We start from the raw sequence: 16,634 nt of genomic DNA on the forward strand, positions 1-16,634 counted from the left end.
TTTACTTGCTATCAAGCACATTGGATAACAGAAATGACCCACCAGCACCAAGACGAACGGACAATTAAACAGAGAGTGGACTTTGTAAAATGATAAGCGCACCTCATCATAATCCCATCACATCAACAAATAACAGATTAGCAATGAACACTCAAAGACAACAATCAAATGAGGTAGAAACCTAACACGATATGATCATATGACAGTATTACATGTGTACCTATCATGGCTATGAAATGTGTCTAATTTACACTCTCCAAGCATAATAACTTGATCAGAAGGGTGGGACCAGATCCCGCTTGAAGCGATAAAAAGGTGTCCAATAAACACAAAACTCACTGGCTTCAGTGGCTAATTAGATAATTTGATCATTCATTAACAGTCGCAATGTATTATGATAAACGTCAATAAAATTATCATACTCAGCGGTTTTCTACGGCCTTTATATGCGCACACACATATACATCGTTCAATATTACCAGTTGCATTGTCACTGTTAAGTGCCTATCAGAAGTTATACACATGGTGTGACTTCGATTACAACAGACACGTGCATTTTAAATATTATGCACACTCACCATCTCGTTTCTTCTGGCGAAAGTAGGACAGAGGGTGACGCAAGAACTCCACGGTGGCTATGATGATCGCAAACAAGCTCCATAGCACAATCAAGAAGTAGTACAAGAAAAGAAACGAAAGCTTGTTCATTGTGACCTTGCAAATAGCCTCGCAATTAGCACCTCAAATAGCACAGCATAAAAAAAATGTTTGTACAAGTGTGAAGTGTCTATTATTTTATACGCGCTGATAATAAGCGCCGCGACTAGAATCCGGATCACTATGATCTCAGTGATTATGCCCATGCTGTTATGGTGAAATCATAACTAAGTAATTGATCTGCTGAGATAATGATAAGATCATGCACTTTTGCACTTTCACTGAGGTAGCTAGCTGACCCTGTTGTGTCACATCCTGCAACTTACAGCCAGCACTCAGTTCTAACTTTGTCTGGATTATTGATACATATAGCTATAGCTAATGCCGGAGTAGACAAAGTAGGCTGCATTTGCACTGTACATGTGGATCACATTCATGATCAGTGAGGCAAGAGATTCTAACACATACTGAGCTATACAGTACTATGGGGCACACATTGCTTTAAAGCCAATTTAGAGCTCTCTTTCTCACTATAGCGGTTCTCTGATAGGAGATGTATGGCATAGCTAACTAGATAAACTGGAACTTTGAGACAGTATAGCACATGAGTCAGTGATGCTGTGTGAATTTAAAATGGATTCATTTTAGTTAGTCTCTGGTTAGTCTACCTTGTGTTGTCAGTGAAAAGAAATGGAACAAAAAGGAGGACAAAGGCAAATCCATGAGGCATGTATTGTACATACTGTGATAGATGAAAAGGCACATCTAGGGACAAAGCGATGTCAAATTTGATTGATACCATTATTGTAAATATGAGAGAATGTACATATCCATACAATAAAAGCGTGAATGCGTCCTTGGTCACGTGTGACCACAGAGAAGGCATGGCAAGGAGTGAAATATAAAAATATACTAATGAATACTGTTTAAATCAGTTCAGTGGAGAGAACCACCACTGCATTTCCAGGCCATAAACATCCTCTGAGAATCTGATACACATTTTTTTTTGCTGCAGTTTGGTAATGGTGGTGGAGCAGGCCAAAGAGTGAGGGGGCCAGGCTAGCTGTAAGCTGAAGACCCAAAAAAAAGAGTAACTGCCTGCTGACAACAACTTCCCTACACCAACTATATCTTATTTATAACTAGCTACACATACATGGCTAAGTAGCTTGCTACACTGCTTCTCTGAATACTGTGACTGCTGTATCCCATAACCATAAAAGTAGGGGGGGATGGCCCCTATCCCCCATCTCCACCGCCTATGGCTAAGTACATTCTTACAGAAAAATGCTGATAATACCAAAGCACACTTACTTCCAGCATTTCGTAAAAGTTTAGGAAGTCTAAATAATCAAGCTCTGCCAACAGCTGTTAGCAGTTTACTTTGTTCTGCTTGCGGGACCTAGCTGGCTCTAGATGGTGATCAGAATCCTTAGGGCATGTCAACTCAAGCAGTGCCACAGTGGAGATATCAATGTTGTGGATAGTGATGTCAGGTCAATAAGCAGTCACCATGATAGCAGTCGGAATCATTGCTGGCTTGCTTGAGGAGAGAGTGAAGAAATTAAGCCCATAGCTATATCCATTGTCAAGTTATATTTGGCTGAAGGCATCAGTTAGTTAGTCTACACGACTCACCAGCAACCAACAATGAAATTGTTTCATAGCATAGCTGGAAACCATTAAAAGCTAGATTGAGACAGATGTCTGGTTGGAGACTCACCTTGCAAGTTTGGAGGCTGTCATGTGCAGATAGGGTGCTAATTAACTTGCAGAATATTTAGCTATGAAGTAGCTAATCAAACCTTTTGCTGTAGTAGCAGAAAAAGATTCATCTATGCATGCAAACTAAAAGCAATGGCATGATTGACTGCCTGCAAATTTCTAGTTTACCTAAAGTGCCACACACATACACCTATGTTGCTTTTTAAAACCAATGAGCACACAGGAGGTTATTGGGCCATCCATATATATATATATACCCATCCTCTCAGTGCTGCTCACAACACTGTTAAAGTTGGGTGTTCTCAACCACCCATGTTGCTGTGTTACCTAAACACCCACACCTGTTATGGTGTAGTAGGAACACCCTTGGCTGCACTGATTCAATTTTAAACACTTCTTGGTGTTTGTCAACACCCTTTGGTGTTTAAGTACACCTGGTTTAGTTAATAAAATTAACACAACTCGGTCACACATAAAGTTTGTAAGTCAATAAGAGCATACAGGCTGGCATTTACAAACAAAAACATCTTCCAGCATTGCACATACATTAAATCATATGCAATGAAGAAGGCAAAACAATGGAAGGCATGTAGCATGTGACTCTACCACTGATGTATCTCATGCACATGCATATATAAGATGTACATGTTGTGTAGGTGTTAATTACAGTGTGATGGCATTATCATGAACTTGTACACTGTTATTTCTCAGGGGCGGATCCAGGGGGGGGGGGGGGGGGGGCTTTGGGGGCTGAAGCCCCCCCCTCCCCCCCTTCATATTTAGGCTTTACTTGATCAATATGCTGAGTATTATAATGAAATTTTGTCTTAGCATAATTATATGATCACTAATAATACAAATACTCATAAAACCACCTTATAAACATCTTTCGAAGGTATTATCAGTGGATTTATGCTAAAGTTTATGCAACAAGGATCCGGATCAGCATTGGAGGTGTACAAGATCGAGATACTCTAATAGAGCAGTCAGCTAACTACTCTAATAGAACATTCACTGAAAACATGTAGTTGGTTCTGTTATGGAATTTTTCCAAATCTGCCTGCACCTATACATACAATGAAGTGCATGGATCTGTTTAAAGGGCTTCATTCATCTACTTGTGTAGTTAATATGTATGGAAATGCTTAATTCAGGTACACAATTTCCATTGAAAATGCTCTCAGATTCAATCTTGTATTGTTCAAATTTCAAAAATTTCCACTTTCAACATTATTATTCTAACATGTGCAATTGTGAGAGGGGTGCATCATGTACTTGGTTGTCTCTGCCTACCCAAACTTTTCTATTAAACATGCTTCAGAAAGCCATACCTATAATCTAAAGGCAGTATGTAAAATATCTACAGGCAGAAAATATTATGAATTTTATGTGGAAATGTCTCCAAATTGCAGTATTTTAGCATCTGTATTTCAAAATTTTCCTGGGGGGGCAAGCCCCCAGACCCCCCTAGTTCCAGCATGCTTCACATGCTGGGAAGTGTGCTTCGCACACCTCTACCCAAGAGATTAGTACCTTGAGTTAGCCCCCCCCCCCCTTTTATAAATCCTAGATCCGCCCCTGTTTCTTGTGACAACCATGCAGTAATTCATTTAGAGCCGTGTAAAATGAAACCCACAATCGAAAGTCATGCTTATTGGTTACGTTATAAATACAAACTGAAACCATAAGAGGTAGGAAGAGGTGATGATAGCGATACTAAATGTAAGTATTACTATCATATATCCATGTTTCTTGTATGTTGTTTGTTTCAATGATATGATGATGTTTGAAATTGTTCGGTGAAAATGTGATTGGTTGTATAACAAAGAAAACAGTCCATTTCCATTTTCTTTTTAAAACATCTTCTACACCCCATGGGTGTAACTGAAGTACCCTATGGGTGTAACAGAACACCCTCAGAGGAGAATGGTGTAAATGGCAGCTATAGCACCCCAAAAGGTGTTTTACAAGCACCTTTTTTTAACAGTGAAGAAATGTGCATTGATTTAACCACATACGTGGTTGCATATTCTTTGCTACTTAAATGTTAGTGATGTTCAACTTATAAGTTAACTACTGGTTGGCTGAGTCATTTAGTTGCTAGTCAAAGAGTGCTGAATAAGGTCCAGACATGCAGTCATTCGGTTTCAGCTAGCAACTTGGTTTCATGTATACACAGTCCATGCCAGTAGTAGCTAGGGAAGTCAAATACTCTCAATTGTTCTCTGAATATATATTGTTAGGGACCCGCCGATTATGCTCATTATTTTACCTATTATGCTATGCTGCACTGCTCAAAAATTTACCTATTATGCTTAGATTAATGCTCAATATTTACCTATTATGCTCAAATTATGCTCAATATTTTTACCTCAGTTCCCATATTTCTCTAATAACTTTGCACTTTATGGAAAAGCAGTAAGTGGTTGAAGCACAGACTGTAAATCCTTGCTTGTCAAAATGCATGTCACAGAAAAGATCGATATACTCTAATAGAACAGTCAGCTACCTGATAATTTTATTAGAGTTACTGACTGTTCTATTAGAGTATATCGATCTTTTTGTCGGATATGTATTTAGGCCACTCCAAGTCATACCTTAGTTTCTGGTCACTCCCAAGCCTACAAATGGATGCGGGCGGGCGGATGATCAGGACTTCAGGACTATAGACTCTACTGTGACAATATACTGTGTGGTATTATTATTTGCTCAATTTAGCAAATTCATGTTGATTTTGTTTTTAGTCAAACTTAACCAACAACATAAGTAGTTGTGCTTCGGCAAAAATGCACTAGGAAAGTTGTTGATGGATCATGGCTAGCTATACACTGATGTATAGCATTTAAGTATATTTATTTATTTATTTAATTATTTATTTAGAATATACTATAGGAAATGTTTTGCTCATGTAGCTACTTATGCTTTCCAAGTGAAATAAATGTCTCATTAGCTATGTCAGGAAAGTATTACTATGACTTATAGCTAAGTTGTTCAAATGATCATGATCCAAAATGAAATTTAACTTCTATTTTCACATCATAAATTCTTCATTCAACTGTAAAGTCTTAGCCCACTAGCTATGTGTTTCCAGCCTTCTATTCAGTAACTTTGAGAAAAGTAACTGTCAAAGTTTTGAGTCATTGAGTGCTCCAGACTAGTGTTTTTTAGTGATCATCTGGGAATGTTTAAACTATAAGAGTTTCTACTTGCCAATCTAATTTTAGTTATGGAAAAGTTTAAGCTCACCGAATGTTGCTGTCTTTCCATACCCCTGCAGTGTTCAGTGATAAGGAATTTGAAGTTACTAGACTAATCATTAGAGGACTACATTTGAATTATAAAGTTAAAGCTATGGCCCATCTGCATGGGCTAGTAGTTAATGCTACTGAAATTACTTTGGTTACAGAAGCATTAGTAACAGTTATAATCTGAACAGCTATATAATCAAGGACAAAACTAGCTATAGTTAGAAACATTTTATTAGTGTGGCATATATACCTAATATTAGAGTTAAGAGTAGTGTGACTGCTCTATTGGAATCCCTGACTGCTCTATTAGAGTATCTCGATCTTTTACAGTAAAAAATAAGTGTCTTGTTGGGTCACATGCACTTAAGCACCTGTAATATTAATAATAGTCCTCATAAACTAGGGTTCCAGGTTTACCATGCGGGCGGGTGACCAGAAACTAAGGTTTGACTTGGTGTGGCCTTATAAGTAAGAATTTATAGCATTGCACAAGTTTTCTGCCTATTATGCTAGCATTATGCTCAATGCTTTCAGGCACCTATTATGCTCATTATTATGCCAGCATAATCGGCGGGTCCCTATATATTGTATAGTATATTGTAAGTAGCCATATGTAGGAATGACTTTAATTGACAATGGGATTATGGCAATCATGTCCCAGCTGACATGTATTGAGTCAACATTGTTCAACTTTTTAACACTCCAAATTGTACAAAGAGGTTCTATCAGCACTTAGCTATACCTGTTTCTTACATGTTAATCCATATTGCTATGTTGTTTTTCACAAGCTCTCTTGAAACAATGGTTTGACACTTTCTGGAATTGCACGTGTCCTCAACGCAGTATTGTACGTGTATAGCGCATGTGAAAACTGGCAAACAGTTTTGGATCAATCACTGCTTTGCACTGCACGGTATAGCGACTTGCTGTGCTAAAACTCCAATATACACTAGTAAGCAGACTCCATGTACACATAACCTGTGTGGCACAAATAAAGCAGTTGAGCATTCAGCAAGTATATGGTTGATAAACTGTACCCCAGCCCAACCCTCCTAATTTTGCATCCTCCTAATTTTGATAAACTGTAGTGTCTATAGCTAGTTAACAAGTCTTTATATAATCTAACTAATTTACTTAATATAATTTGCTTACTGTATTGTACTTATAATTACTGTACTTTACTTACTCACTACACTTTACTTATAAGGTTAACGGTATATCATTAAGAATTAAAGATGTATGTCAGATCATGCCTTTACACTTTCATTTGTTGTAAATAAATCATTCTATACATATGAGTTTTTCCTGAGTATATTGAGTTGCTCCAACTTTAGACCTGCAGTAGACGCTCCAACACTTTTAGTTTATGTAAGTAACCTTGACTGTAATTATTTTCTGTAGCTACCTGTATGCAATAGTGTAAAGTCATAATTAAATCAAAATCAAATTTGGTGCACTACTAAATTCTTTGGCTTTGGTCTCTGTAGTTGCATGTGACCGAGGAATTGTATTTTATCTCATCTGATAGTTCCAAACAAACAAACAAACTAAAAAAAAATTGCATGAGAGTATCCAAACTTCCAAAGTAACATTGCCAGTGCAATAAAAAGATATTATATATATATATAGAAACTCTCTTTTGAATCTCATGCATGCACGCAGCATTAGAAACATTCCCAGTAATACATGGAAGTATCCAAAGTAATAATATCAACCCTGGATATATAGCTAGAGGAAGCGATCTTTTCACCCAATCCCATGAGGTGGAGATCATGTGACTTGTGCTTGCCTCTCAGTAAAATCTTACTATGATTGCACTTCTTTGGATCTTGCTTCCTCTACCACAACCTTAATGCTACCAACTTAAAGGCAATACAATGACTTGTTCCTGAGTACCTATACATGGTCACCCTCAGAAAGTTATTTATACGTTGCCTTGATCAAAGTATGAAATTGTTATGATGAGGGGTGTTTACTTGGCTCTTCAGAATTCTAGCAAAATCCATACATTGACTTTAGCCTTACCACTGGTAAGCCTTCATGCACTTGTACTGATTGGGTGAGATGGCACTTTCAATGTAAGCATTTTTTCACTATCTTTCAACTTGGGGTGGGCATAACTTTCAGATATGTCTACAAAATTAATGTTCTCCATATCTGTGCGATTACTCTTCTGCTATTCTGGAGTTTTCAGGATCATGTGCTCCTGACAATGGATCTGGTGAAATTGACAGTGCTAATTGCAATGATGAAGCTGTATTGGCCACAGAGAGCTACCCGAATAAAAGGTATTCTGCTTTGTGGAATGAAATGATCTCAGTTGTCACTGTGTGTATATATGTAATTCATAGATAGTATTCTCCTACTATATGCAAATGCATGATTTTGTAATCAAGTTGGCAGTAAATATTCTGAGCATTTATTATTATATAGTTCATTAGCAGGGCCCCCTGGTAATGTGGACCCCCTGGTGATGCAAGACCCCTGGTGATGTTAATGTGCACAAAAACAGTGATTATGTAATGAGTTTTTGAAACTGTCAGTAGTTGATTGGTTGATTATGTCTTGCATACAACAGTTGATTTCAATAAGGTATTGATTGTTCTTGGGAGAAGAATATTTGTACATAGCTAGCTGGCTATACCAAGAAGTGTGCCATAGATAGTGTATAGGAATTTTTATATCTTGTGATGGTTACAGGTGATTATGTTGGTAGCTATCTCAATCAAGTTGTGCATGAATAGTTTAGTTAATCTTACAGAATTTTCTACCTAATTGTAGGTGGGACTATTTATATTCACCATATTGACCCAAAGTCATGATCAAGACTCACGGTAGTGAGTCGCGCGGCCAGTAAAGCAGAAACGCGCGCCGCAGACAATAAATGACGCGACCACTACGTGAGGATTTTACAAGAACGAACGTTCTCAAATTTGGCCTTCCTGTAATCCACCCGTCACTTACGCTATCCCTCTGAAACTCTGGAGTTGAACTCATCGTGTCACTAGTAACTACCACACAAGCAGTGAAGCAAATCCATGCCGATTGTTTCGTGATCGAGATTGCCGACATGAAAGGGGACGTTTCATTTTTTATTTTATTTTTTTTTTTATCGCATGCGGTTAGACGCAACCGCAGGTGTATGCCTTGCGTTCCTTTGTGCATTCCGAACATTGATCGCCCTGTTATCGCTTCAGTATTCACTCAATCACCTCAAGATTCACATCATCGATTTCACCATACATGATTACCCTACAGTCGTGATTTCAGCACCAAACGAAGTTTCAGTCGTCCTCAGTCGACCTAGAGGCCAAATACAAATCCCAGATTGTTGTTTTCCGCAATACTCGCTTGGCATGTAGGGCAATGTGTCTTTAAACTGTTCTGAAAGTTTCGTTCAGATTGAAACATTTGTTTTCGAGAATGGCTAGTTTGAAATTTGAATTTAGTCGCCCCCACGTCATTTGCTCTCTAAGAATTTTACTCGGAATTTAAAGAATGACGCAGAGCACAACTGCGGTCTCTGGGTATTGATGAACTGGCGCTCTATGTAGTTAATCAGTACATATAGCCACCAAGAAGTGTGCTGCCATAGATTATAGTCCATAGATATAGCTAATCTATGGTGCTGCATACCATCCTTCGTTTTGAAATTAGTCGCCCCCACATAATTTGTCCTCTAAGGGCGCGGCTTAAAGAATGACACAAGAGTACAACTGCGGTTACCAGTTGTTGACACAAGCTGTGAGTAATTAGCACATGTAGCTAGCTTAAAAGGAAGTGTGCAAAATCGCCTAATACAATTGTCACCATGCATTATTGCATTTTATAGCACCCCCACACAAAATTACACATGTAATTACAACATACAGAGGAGACACATGAATACCAAACACTTTTCACAACAATAATGTAAGAATTGTACAATAATGACTGTAATATAACTGCTATGCAAATGTTTTCCAGTGGCCCGCCATGGTAGCAAGTCTCACATGACGACATGTATATTCATCCAAACACAATGGGAGTAACGAGTGAGTATGATGACAACAAGTTGGTATGACTCCATTTGTAGAATCCAGATGAGTGGGTGTGGCTCCAGTATGTCTAAACGGTTAACAAACATTCCTGTTATAAATACGTGCTAGAGTTGCAATATAATAGTATAGTATTTAAATGCAATAATACATAGTCTCCATTGCATCACTATCAAACGACACTAAGTGGAGGATATTGTTGCATCTCTAGTATGTACACTCTATCAGTACAACCTATCTTAATGGCCACTAGTATAGAAAGACAACCACTCTTGAAAAGCCAATTCCAATTGAGAATTTATACACTGTTACCTGCTGAATGAGTGAAGGTGGCAATAAACAAGTTCCACCGTAATTTATACACGTGATCTGATCCTGTATATTCTGTCAGTGGATGAGATCCACTTGGCCAGGACAAAATGTGACTCAAGTGCCCTGGATGATCCATACTCAACCAACTTATGACCCAGTGGCACAATGGAACTGACTATTTATAGAGAATATAATTACATTTATTTCTAAGATGTGTGGATGTGTGGACACATTACAACACATTACATGTACATACAAGACACGCTACGTACTGTTTTAGCATTTCAAGTCACCACATTATACACGTACCAGTCAACAATGCTTCATAGTGCCCATCAGTAAACCTGAAGAAAAGTTACGAAAAATAAAAATTCACATAAGTACAATGAAACCTCATTAATATGGCAGGCTGTGGGACCAAAAAATTTGGCCTGAATAACAAGGTGGCCTTATTAATGAGGTCATAAGTAATGCTTAGCTATATTTGGGACCTACTAGAGGTGGCCAATATAATGAGGTGGTCTTATTAAAGAGGTGGCCACTAAGTGAGGTTTCACTGTACATATAGTTCACAATATTGTGAACAATATTAATGGTTAACAATATACACTGAAACCTGCAGGTCACTTCTTGTGGAAGATTGCTCTCTACACAAAATGACACATTCAGAGATTGTATTTAGATGGATGATACAGTAACGCATTGTGACTTCAATACTCGTGATGTGTCACTGCTAGGCAGCAACCATATACACGGCACTGCCACATCGCACTTGCTCGCACACACAATTTTGCTAACGATTTTACAAATTGATAATTAAGGGGTGTGGCAACTAGCTGTTTCCCTTCTGTACAAGTGGCCACCAAGACAGGTCCACTGTGGATGAAAGCCAGGCATTAGATATTTGGTATTTCATGTGTTGAAGACATTCCAGGGCTTCTGGTAGTCTCAAATCTCACCACAGTTTAACTCAGGCAGTGTTGTGGTCACCACTAAACTACTGGGATGCTGTGTTATGTTCATCTTATGCTTGGCTACTATATTGTAGAACTGAAATGGATACTCTGAAAAATATATCCTATGGATAATGACTTCATCACTTTCTTCATCAGGAGCTTATAAGGACCAACAGTGAAACTTTTTACACTTGGGGCTGACAGTCAACTACCTATGTCTGAAGCAGTGCTTTTGGTGCTCTAACAGATTGGCTGCCCCCTTGCTGCCAGCACTCACTGTCTCATACGCTGTCATACACTAAATCCATCTCTATAGCCAGTTAGAACAGCATGCTTCTTACCTTTTTTTAAGGCCGCATAATGCAGCCACCTCTTTAAAAGGCAAGGTTAGAAAATTTTGTCCCTACGGCCTGAATAATGACCAGTTTTCACTGTACTATTAGTGATTAGTGATCATGGGGGATTATTTATTAAGATACTAAGATATACAAACGCTACAACCTCTAAATATAGCAGTAAATTTTTTACCCTGGTCCAATGTCTCATAATAATCGTGACTTCGTGAGAGACTCTACTGTGACAAATACATGTTTATCATGATATGTGCTAATCGCCTTTTTACAATTAAGTTTTACAACACAAATACATGTATAGTTAAACTCACCAATTGCGACTAAATCCCTTCAACACGAAAAGACAAATAATGAGACAACCTTGGAGACAACAGCCACACAAGCCTATTCTGGTGCGTTTATTTAGTAGTAATATAAATTTTAAAGGCGTTTATTTACAACAGGACATAATTACGCGCCCCTCTATTGTCTCTGTACATACTTGCCTTTTCTTTACTATTCTCATTTCATTTCACAAGATCTCTTGGCAGGGGCGTAGCTTCTTCACTTGAATTAGTCAATGCTTGAAGTAGATCGAGATACTCTAATAAAACAGTCACATTTCTACAAGTGCCATATTTTTATATTGTAAAGTCTGTAAGTAGCTAGTAATTTAAACTATACAATCCGATGCTAAGCAGAAGTTGTAACTATGCTAAATATTGATTGCTGTGTTCAGCGGTGGAGCAAGTAGTTGATATGAGGGGGGCTGGGCTGACCCAGACTTATTTCTATAGTTTAGTAAGGTGAGACCAAAAAAAAAAAAAAAAAAAGGTCGCAACCAACTGACAAGAGCTTCCACCTCACCAGCTACCATTTCTAGCTGATAAACTACATAAAAATCCTTACATAGCTCGCTACACACTGAATACTTTATTAGAGTGACTGCTCTATTAGAGTATCTCGATTTTTATCACGGTTTTCAGCCCCACTCCAAGAAAGATAATTTCAGTGTGATATCATTCTGAGGGGGGGCTAAGCCCCCCCCCCCCCCCTTTCCGCCGCCTATGGCTGTGTTACAGCTGTTTTGTGACTGCTCTAATAGAGTATCTTGATCGTTTCAATGCAGTACAAGATGAAAGGCAAAGTGTTGTTAAGGGTTTACTAGTTAAAATGGGTGTTAGTTGACTGCAGTTGCATGCCACTAACAGGGCCGTCCAGAGAAATTAGAGGGCCCAGGGAAAAGAGTTAAAGAGGGGCCCAGGGGCAAGGAAGGGTCTAGATCCTGACTGCTCTATTAGAGTATATCGATCTTTCTTTAAACAGGTATTCAAGTGGCCCCTTTCAGGCTGTGGTAGGGGGAAAAATACCCCAGTTACCCCCAATGTGGGCGGCCCTGGCCACTAAAATTACAGTTATATTTTAATATTCTGTCACTGTAATCTGGGGTTTCTGTCAAAACCATGGAAACTACTGACTCACCTACTGTTATCAGCAGTGCATTGCTTATTCTAACAAAAAGTATTGAAATCCCATCCAAAAACAGCTTATAGCTGTAAAAAAAGTGCGCGTCCAAGTAAAGCAGAGTTAACTGCGACAAAAAGTAATGATATCATAATGCGGCCATGTGCGAGGTGTGCAAGTTGTAATATTAGCTAATCAGATAATACAATGTTATTGTTAAAGTGTTAATGAGAACTATGTGATGCTGCTAGTTTTGAAGTGTGTGAGCATCTTCATAAATGCCACATAAATTTAATTCTCAATAAAGCAATGTGTATAGATTCTCTGATAGTAATAAATAGTTTGAGTTTGGCCGCCTTTCCTGTATACAGCAATGCTACGAACAAAGGAAAGGTGGCCAAACTCAAACTATTTATTACTATCAGAGAATCTATACACATTGCTTTATTGAGAATTAAATTTATGTGGCATTTATGAAGATGCTCACACACTTCAAAACTAGCAGCATCACATAGTTCTCATTAACACTTTAACAATAACATTGTATTATCTGATTAGCTAATATTACAACTTGCACACCTCGCACATGGCCGCATTATGATATCATTACTTTTTGTCGCAGTTAACTCTGCTTTACTTGGACGCGCACTTTTTTTACAGCTATAAGCTGTTTTTGGATGGGATTATTCTTATGTAACTTTATCTGCCATTGCTTTGACCCATAGTAAATAATTGTGTATGTTGAAAGTGTGAGAGAGTCGGCACCAAAATCTGATTCTAAATATCTGTACATTGTTGATCTAGCTATATATCTCAATTAATTCTAGGATACTACCGTGTGGCATCAGTAATATAATCCACACAAAGCTACATAGTAGTCTACTCATATATCTGTAGTAAACATTGGACATGTTGAAATCAGTTACACATAAGTAATCTCTGAGGCATTGTAAGGTACATAACCACTGCATGGTCAAGGTGATCTCCTTCACAGTTTGTGATTGATTTTTTAAGCTATATGATTGCTTGATCTGTCAAAGACAGAAAGGATCTTGTTCTCAGTGTCTTCATTGAATCAGATATAAAATTTTGAAGTCATGCAATCTATAACTACTCTAATAAAAACAATCACAAACGCAGCTAAGGAGGAGACGTGCGTGCGTGCGTGTGTGCGTGCGTGCGTGCGTGCGTGCGTGCGTGCGTGTGTGTGAAACCAATCCTTAAATATGCTGTGTCAGTATGGGCTCCCCATCCCAGATGTGCAACTAATATATGTAAGCTAATATGTGAGTTAGAGGGTGTCTAGCAATGTGCTGGTCAAATTTGTCAGTAATGTTGAATTATTCTTGGTAGTGTCAATTATATGCTTATATAGCTATAATTCACTGAAGTGGAATAAAGAACTGTGTTTACTTACAATCTACAAAATTATCCATGAATGCGTAAATTAGCCACTTACAAACTACATATTCAACATTCCACAAGAGCCACAAGGGGCAGTCATTTAAAGTTTATTCAGCCATCTACCAGAATAGACGCATATAAATTTAGCTTTTATCCAAATGTAATATTAGCTACCTGATTAGTCTCAGCACAATCTCTTGACATTTTCAAGGTGCTATTAACAAATTTTATTAATTAAGTAGCGTATCGTTTTGTACACATACACTAGTGGCTATGAGGTTAATTATCAGACTTGCTTTGTGTTTTAATATAGCTGTAGCTATGTTTATAGTTAGCTAGATTAGTTGCTGTTGTTGCCTTGGTTGTCACGGTTCAGTGTTGTTCTTGGGTTGTTGTATTATCACAATAACAAGGAGGAAAGACACTGTACCGATTGTTGTGAGTATAGAATAATAAATCAGCTGCAAATCCAGCATGGGTTTTCCTCTGGGAACAGAAATGATCTATACGTACCAGGTACTGTACTGCTGTACCGGTTCATGTGCTCGGATATGTGACGTAGCGGGCTACGTGGTTCGTGGGGGTTTATGTCTATTTATGGTGCGAGGGTGTAATGAATGACCTGTGTGGTTCGTTCTTCCTGCTGTTTGTAGCCATCAATTTCAGCCAGATACAATGTGATATTACTTTAGGCGAGGATATTATTCGAGATATTATTATTGCACCGGCACCCCGGCTGCTACGTAAGTTAATTATTTTAGTATGATTAGTTAATCGATAGGGTTTCCACTCAAAATAGAAAGATGCATGCTTATTTTGATTTTCACACAGAGTGATCTTCCAGATAAAGCAAACAAAATAAATTATACTGTATAGAAGTGGTCACGTGACCAACAATCCCATCATAGCTACATTGGACAGCTTATTCAAAAAAATCTTCAAAAATAACGCAAAAGAATACACTAATTACAAACTACCACATTAATTACAATAAACTAAACTACTTACAAGCTACACCTACCTACTTAACTACATTATAAAACCTAAACAAATCTATCGTGTCCTCTGAGCAAAGTACATAGTATCTGAGGACTATTTTGGCATTGTATTTCCATAAAGTCACTGATAACCTTTGCATCAATTGCCTCCTTAGGCTAGCCAACTTCCGAGATAAACCATTTTTAACTGTAGTGCGGTCAGCAATTCTAAAAAGAGAAGACACATTCAAAATTCAATTCAAAATAATCATTTTAGAAGACACAATTTTGGTAATGAAAACTTTTACATCTTGTAGTGCTATAGCATGCAAGAGTACATCCAATGGGTAGCTGCACAGTAAAAACAAAGTAGTGAACGTCACTACTAAATGTAGTGAACATCACTACTAATGTCTGCCACAATACTCACTATTTTTGTGTAGTGACGTTCACTACAAATCTTGTAGTGAACCTCACTACCATGTGATGACGTTCACTACTATGTAGTGAGGGTCACTACAAAAGAGTAGTGAACGTCACTACACAAAAATAGTGAGTATTGTGGCAGAAATTAGTAGTGACCTTCACTAGTTTGTTTTTACTGTATGTTGTGGGACTGTTGGTCATGTGACTTTGCATGTTAGAACTACACCGATTTTTAAAGCAATCATAGTTTTGGTAAATTAGCACTTATTTGTTTTATCTTAAAGGTCAGTCTGTGTGAAAGTCTCAGAAACAATGAAAGAAGGCATCTTTCTATTCCACAGGACCAATGTAGCTAGCCATTATGGGATTTTTGGTCGTGTGAGGATATTTACATGTGTTTAAATTATGCTGACATTGAATGCTACAAACAATCCTATAATAAACACTTTATCCTAGGTAAGTCTGTGCAAAAATCTTCAGAAATAACAAAAGAAGCATCTTTCTATTTTGATTGGAAACCCTATAATCGAGTTATTAATCGGCATAATATAATTTATATGATGTAGCTATGTGATATAAAATTAATTATGTGAACTAGTTGTGTGTGAAGAACAATTATAAAATTTTTCTCAACTACCAAAAATCATGGCAATCCAATCCATAAAAGTTCCTACAGTTAAAACTATCTTGGAATAACTCATGGTACACAGAAGTACTCAAATGGAACTAAATATTTTACTTCACTTTTCACTTCTATTAAAAATTGTGCCATGCATGTGTAATTTCATTACACAAAGTTTTGAATACATTCATTCATGGAGTTCCCTCTACAGACTAGAATTGAATAGGTAAGCATGAAAATAGACCATGCAATCTATTGCAAACCATGTACAGCCGTAATTTATGGATTAAATTAAATTAGCAGGGGGTTTGTATGAATGCTCTAATGGTATGGTGGACTAGAATAGTGGAATTGGTCTCGATTATCCAGCCCCCCTTTTTTCCTTCCATCCGCAGGAAAAAGGGGTTACAGTGCACAGTACCACAGGAAGAGTGGGCTGGAAATGCAAGGCTATAGTGGAATTGGACTGAATTG

General features: G+C 37.8%; 1 protein-coding gene and 1 long non-coding RNA gene across 2 annotated transcripts in view; both read right to left on the reverse strand.

The window, feature by feature from the left end:
* Nucleotides 1–780, reverse strand: part of LOC136255119 (uncharacterized) — a 30,065-nt gene extending 29,285 nt beyond the window's left edge. The window contains exon 1 of the mRNA XM_066047839.1: nucleotides 579–780. Within this exon, the coding sequence (XP_065903911.1) occupies nucleotides 579–708 (130 nt within the window). The 5' untranslated portion in view covers nucleotides 709–780. The remainder of the gene's footprint in view (nucleotides 1–578) is intronic.
* A 7,669-nt stretch (nucleotides 781–8,449) lies between these two features.
* Nucleotides 8,450–12,229, reverse strand: LOC136256370 (uncharacterized). The gene is made up of 3 exons (XR_010701487.1): nucleotides 11,600–12,229; nucleotides 10,252–10,323; nucleotides 8,450–9,737 (listed from the first exon to the last, which is right to left on the reverse strand). It is a non-coding gene; the product is annotated as an uncharacterized lncRNA (long non-coding RNA).
* Between the last annotated feature and the right edge of the window lie 4,405 nt (nucleotides 12,230–16,634).

The sequence above is a fragment of the Dysidea avara genome, chromosome 5, assembly GCF_963678975.1.
Source record: "Dysidea avara chromosome 5, odDysAvar1.4, whole genome shotgun sequence".
NCBI lineage: Eukaryota > Metazoa > Porifera > Demospongiae > Dictyoceratida > Dysideidae > Dysidea > Dysidea avara.